The sequence below is a fragment of the Citrus clementina genome, unplaced genomic scaffold (assembly GCF_000493195.1).
Source record: "Citrus clementina cultivar Clemenules unplaced genomic scaffold, Citrus_clementina_v1.0 scaffold_9, whole genome shotgun sequence".
Taxonomy (NCBI): domain Eukaryota; kingdom Viridiplantae; phylum Streptophyta; class Magnoliopsida; order Sapindales; family Rutaceae; genus Citrus; species Citrus x clementina.
In genome coordinates, this window is record NW_006261964.1 from 27,100,718 (window position 1) to 27,106,659 (window position 5,942).

The 5,942-nt window shown below is 35.4% G+C and overlaps 1 protein-coding gene across 1 annotated transcript; it reads left to right on the forward strand.

The window, feature by feature from the left end:
- Positions 1-5: 5 nt before the first annotated feature.
- LOC18031853 (transcription factor bHLH91) lies at positions 6-1,053 on the forward strand (the record flags this gene model as incomplete). The annotated part of the gene is made up of 3 exons (XM_006421583.2): positions 6-317; positions 413-823; positions 916-1,053. Coding segments are annotated over 3 exons (834 nt in total), but the record flags the coding sequence as incomplete, so codon positions are not given.
- Positions 1,054-5,942: the final 4,889 nt, after the last annotated feature.

Genomic DNA, 5,942 nt, shown 5'->3' on the forward strand with positions numbered 1-5,942 from the left:
GTCACCTTCCATCATCGTCGATTGCGCCTCCAGCTTTGTATGACCCAATATTTCATTCGAACTTGCCCTCACAACAGCCACCTTTGTTCGGAGAATTTTTCCAATCAAGTAATTACGAAGATGGCAATGGTGGCCATTTCAATAATTGTGTTCTTGATGAGTTCAATGGGGACATCGGCATGGCTTTTACTGGTACAAAGAGGGTTAAAGCAACCGGCAAGGCAAAAAAGCCCATCATTTCCGAGCGCCAAAGGAGAGTAGAGATGAATGATAAGTTCGCTGTCTTGAGGAATTTGGTTCCCAACCCTAATAACAAGGTACGTATATATTTAATTTCTTCAGTGAAAGTTGTAAATCCGTTAATTAAAAATATGATTAATTTCCTCATCATTTGTACAAACAACAAATTAAGGGTGATAGAGCATCGGTGGTGGGAGATGCTTGTGAGTACATCAAAGAGCTTCAGAGATCGATCAATGAGCTCAAACCACTTGTGGAGCGAAAAAGATTTGCAAGAGAAATTAGGAGCAATAATGAGAGGCACAATATTGAGGGTTGTGATCATGACATGAAGCCTGCTCCACTTGTTGACCCAAATAATACTGCATCTTTAAGAAGCTCTTGGCTTCAGAGAAAGTCCAAGGACATTGAGATCGATGTTCGTATAGTTGATGATGAAGTGACCGTCAAGATCCTTCAGCGAAAGAAGATTGATAATTCCTTATTGTTTCTTTCCAAGGTTTTTGATGAGATGCAGTTGGACCTCCAACATGTTGCCGGTGGCCATATCGGCGATTACTACAGCTTTCTGCTCAACTCCAAAGTGGGTTCTTTTCATTTTTCCTGTATCAGTATTTGACTTCTTGGTTTTCTGATATGGGTATTAAAATTTTGCTTATGTTTCTAATTTTGCAGATACATGAAGGTTCTTGTGTTTATGCTGGTGCTATAGTCAATAAACTAATTGAGATTATGGATAGACAATATGCAGCTGCTAGCATTGCACCAATCAACTGTAGCAATTAGGAATTTAGGATTGGAGAAGATGATGATAATGGATTTTAACAAATTAAAGTCTGTTCAAGGATGAATTAACAGAAAATGGCAGTTTGTTAATTTACAAGTACTTGATGTTATGGTTTTTAGTTAACTTTGATCTAGTGATAAATGCATCCCACATATTTTTTTAAAATATCCCAGTCTAATTTTATTGGTATGTTTCCATATTCATTATCACATCGTTAGTATGGGAACAAATGATGGAATATTAAGATTGCGTTGCACCAACACACTCCAAAAGCTTCTGTCATTTAATATTAGTTATGTAAACAAGTCAAGTACCTATTGTGATTATAATTTCAATTTGTGAAGTCACCAATTTTTATATCGTAATGTTATTTCATCTTCAATGGTACTTATGTGAACCAAGCAAATAAGGAAGCTGGCTGAACTAAATGTCAAGAAGTTTGGAGGGACAAGGACTTTTATTCACACAGTACTGCAGCATATTAGGATTTGCAATATTCAACAAAGCAGAAGATCATGATAACAATTAGTACAAATTGGATAGCATTCTAAATTTTATTCATACTATAGAATATATTAAAATTCACACTAAACAAACATGATTATTATGTAGGACATATCTTTTATTTCTGCACTAGATCTCCAATAACAAAAGTCATCATTCATGCCGGGATATCACAAATAATGGTGATTCCAGGGAGCATCCACGGTCCGTGGACCTGTAAAACCAGCAATACTATTTTATGGTCAAGGCTTTTCAGAACTAAATGTAAATTCATGTTAACACTCATGATGGATTAATACAAAATCACTATTTAAGGTGTCTAGAACGCGTGCTTGAGTTTGATTAAAACGTACCATATGCACCATGTAAAACCAAAAAGTTAAGAGCGTTGTTGGCATTCAATCCCATTGACATAACTCGTCATACTTAAAAGCTAGCTCAAAAGCAGATGATTTTTCCCAAACTTATTTTATTATCCCAGTAATTAGTCTCTGCCTATCTCGAATATTTTTTTAATCAATCGGAAGGACGTTCACTTTTGTGAGAAATATTTGAAGTAGAAAGTCGTTTTTTCTATGAAAAATATACTTGGAAGCATAATCTACAATAGTAAGCGTTTGTTTAAAAATAAGACTACGAAATGGATCGCAAACCTTCCGTATCGACAGGAATAAAATGAAAATCGGGGTCAGAATTAGTTGAAGATCCTTCTCAATTAAATACATAATGTCAAATTTGAGCGTTTCTTTTGTTTTTCTAAATTTGTTAGAAGTATCATGCAGCATGAATGGAAAATCAAGAAACAGAGGTAGGCGGACTTACAAGCAGGGTTATTACAAGGCTTAGAGGGCCGTCCAGGTTTCCTTGCTGTTGCCATCACCTCTGAGATTAGGAGAAGCATCACAACAAGAAGAAACACCCAAGAGATTGAACAAATCTTCGAGGCCATCCCTTTTCACGGAGCAGTGCACGTCTAGGCTCACAAAGAATAAATAATACATTCAAGTGCAAGTTTCATGCATCGCTTCACAATTTCGAGACCTAACCCATCTGAATATTTTACTATTTTGAGTTTGACTTTCATTTCTTTAAAAAAAAAAAAAAAACTTAGGAGTACTAATCAGATATATTAGATCTTATTCAAGAAAACACAATTTTGCTCCCACATTTTTAAAGAGATCTTGTTTCCTTAACAATCACATTCAAAGAGAGTTCAAATTAATCAACAATTATGTAATCAGTTAGAGTCGTGAACCTTATTATTAGTTTGATGAAAGAATACTATATTCCAAACGTACACATTTACTCTCCAGTTGAACTTTTCAAATGAGATTTAAAACTGTGTACGATGAAAGAAAAAGAAGACAACTAAATTTAAATAAAGTTATAAGATAATAAAATATAGAAAAAAAATTGAACATTTGAAAAGAGACAGATACAATAACGGAATCAATTCTTAACTGCATTCAGAAAACCTGAGGGGTGATAATAAGACTTAATTTGCTGAGTTTATCATTGATTAAGAGTGATGAAGCAAGATAGCAAGAATGAGTCAATTTCTTCTCTAGTTGAAACTTTTCAATTTCTCAGATCTTAAATTATGATGAGTAATAAGGACAAACTCAGACTCATTTAAGATTATAAAATCATTTAAAGAGTGACAAGTTAAACAAATCAATTCTTACCAAGTACTGAAAAAGAGAAAGGTTATAACTTTGTATTTGAAATTGCAACCATGTATTCAAATAAAATATTTTTAAAAAAAAAAATCAACGGTTAATAATTTAATATGCTATTTTCTTGTCACTGTAATATTGTAAGAGAAGGTGTTGAGCACTCTTTAGCATATAACTTGATTGAACTGAGAAAGTTTTGGGTACTGATGCAAAAATGCACCATTATTCAACGGAATTTCACTACATATGCAAAATTGTATTGGATAGTAATCTATTAACAAGGATCCTGATCCCCAACAAGTCGGAGCCTAAACCACGTGTTTTCGGTTGATTCTATTGTTAACAGAAAAATAAAAATCGTTTGATGTAAGATCAAAAAATTAAGAATATATATATGTGTAACAGTTTAAGTACCATAAATTTGGTCACTATGGATTTGGAGACTTTAGATGTGCATAGTCAATATAAATAAAAAAATTTTAGAAAGTAAAAGCACGTGAATCACATGATAAATTAATAAACAGAAAAGACCGTATTAAATAAAAAGGAAAAAAGAACAACTAATGATTTAATCTCCCCTAGCTGAAAGTTCCTATAAAATAGAACTATTGAACTACTTAAAAAAGATAGTTCTTAGAAGAGAATGAACAGATTCCCTCTCATAAATGGAGAGAGAAAAATATATTTTGAAATTGAATTTTTTTATTTTCTTATCTCTTTTTTTAAGGAACCAAACTTTAACTTAAGCGTCGGAATATCTTTACAGGTGTTAGATCGTCACTCTAGAAATTTTTTTTTTCAGATACTGAAAAAATTTGCTTCTTCAAATAGAAAACTCGTTGGTATGAAAAATTACCTTAACTAACTTTTCAAATACGAACCAAATAGATTGGATGAGTTATAATAACTCTGGTTCTCAAAATCTTCATATATGGACTATATAAACATTTTATAATTTTGGGCGGTCGCGAAAGTGTAGAAGTGCTTATGAAATTAAAGTGCACAGCAACCCATATGTGAATTGTTAACCCATAACAGAAGATTACACTTTTAAATTCAATAACTGTATAGTGTTACAAGGTACAACGAATACTATAAACAAGCAAGAAACTTGCACAACTAAACCTAGAGAAATTGAAGAAGCAGGAGGGTACGGTCAACAAGCTTGATTGATGCATAAATTCAATTAAAAATATCGCTAATAACGCAGATCAATTCCTGATAAGCAGTAAAGAAATTAATAATGGTGATCCCAGGGATCATCAAGTCTACCGGGTAACTCCCTACCTGATAAAAAAAAAAAAAAGTGTTATCATCAAGCTAACATAAAAAGTTATCAAGATTTGAAAATCTTAATATCACAAAATAAAGCTTCTTGGTATGCGATGACCCAAAAAAAAAAGAAGGCACTTACGAGTCATATAGGATTTGGGACTGTGGCTAGCTTCCCTTGAATCAATTTCCAATATCAGGAGAAACATTACAAAGAACAGAAGAGTACAAGAAATTACACAGATTTTGGGTGCCATGAAGAAGCGTGTGTAGCTATAGGGCACAGGTTTTATACATATATATATGGAAGCCAAATACGTATGCAATAAATAAATACACACACACACACACACGTTTATTTATTCAAAGTCCTAGAGTAGCAGATTGAACTCCAAAAAACTTTGTTATTGAAAATTCCATTATTCTTGCAGCTGAATTTTCTTTACATTTTATTGACTCGCTGACGTGAGGTTTAGTAAGAAAAAGTAATAGAAGATTAATTCACGTAGCTTTTGAGATGGTCAACGAAAGTTTTTAATTTAAACTAAGGATTTTCTTCAGGGATTATTATTATTATTATTATTTTTTGTCTGAACCACGAGGTGGTCTTGAGTGGGTCCTAACTGTGGGAGGCACCTATAAGTCCATACCACAACCCAGACTAATCCCCGCTCACACCGGGTCGGCCCGTGAGGGGTAAAGTGCTGGCCAAAGTGATAACTCCATACGAGAACAGTGCTTGAACCCCTGACCTCTCTTAAGAACTGAGAGTGCTCGAAACCGACACAGGTGGATAGGTAGAGAATACCTAGGGGCGGAGACAACTCTCTCTAAGGAACTCGGTAAAATAGCCCTGTAACTTCGGGAGAAGAGGTGCCTCCTCACAAAGGGGGTCGCAGTGACCAGGCCCGGGCGACTGTTTACCAAAAACACAGGTCTCCGCAAAGTCGTAAGACCATGTATGGGGGCTGACGCCTACCCAGTGCCGGAAGGTCAAGGAAGTTGGTGACCCGATGACAGGGGAGCCAACGATTGAAGCCCCAGTGAACGGCGGCCATAACTATAACGGTCCTAAGGTAGCGAAATTCCTTGTTAGGTAAGTTTTGACCCGCACGAAAGGCGTAACGATCTGGGCACTGTCCTGGAGAGAGGCTCGGTGAAATAGACATGTCTGTGAAGATGCGGACTATCTGCACCTGGACAGAAAGACCCTATGAAGCTTCACTGTTCCCTGGGATTGGCTTTGGGCTTTTCCTGCGCAGCTTAGGTGGAAGGCAAAGAAGGCCTCCTTCCGGGGGGGCCCGAGCCATCAGTGAGATAATACTCTAGAAGAGCTAGAATTCTAACCTTGTGTCAGGACCTACGGGCCAAGGGTCAGTCTCCCACAAATTCAGAATCTTTATTAAAGGAGAAATCAAAAAAAAAATCTTAATCATATATTTCTATACATGCATATATGCATA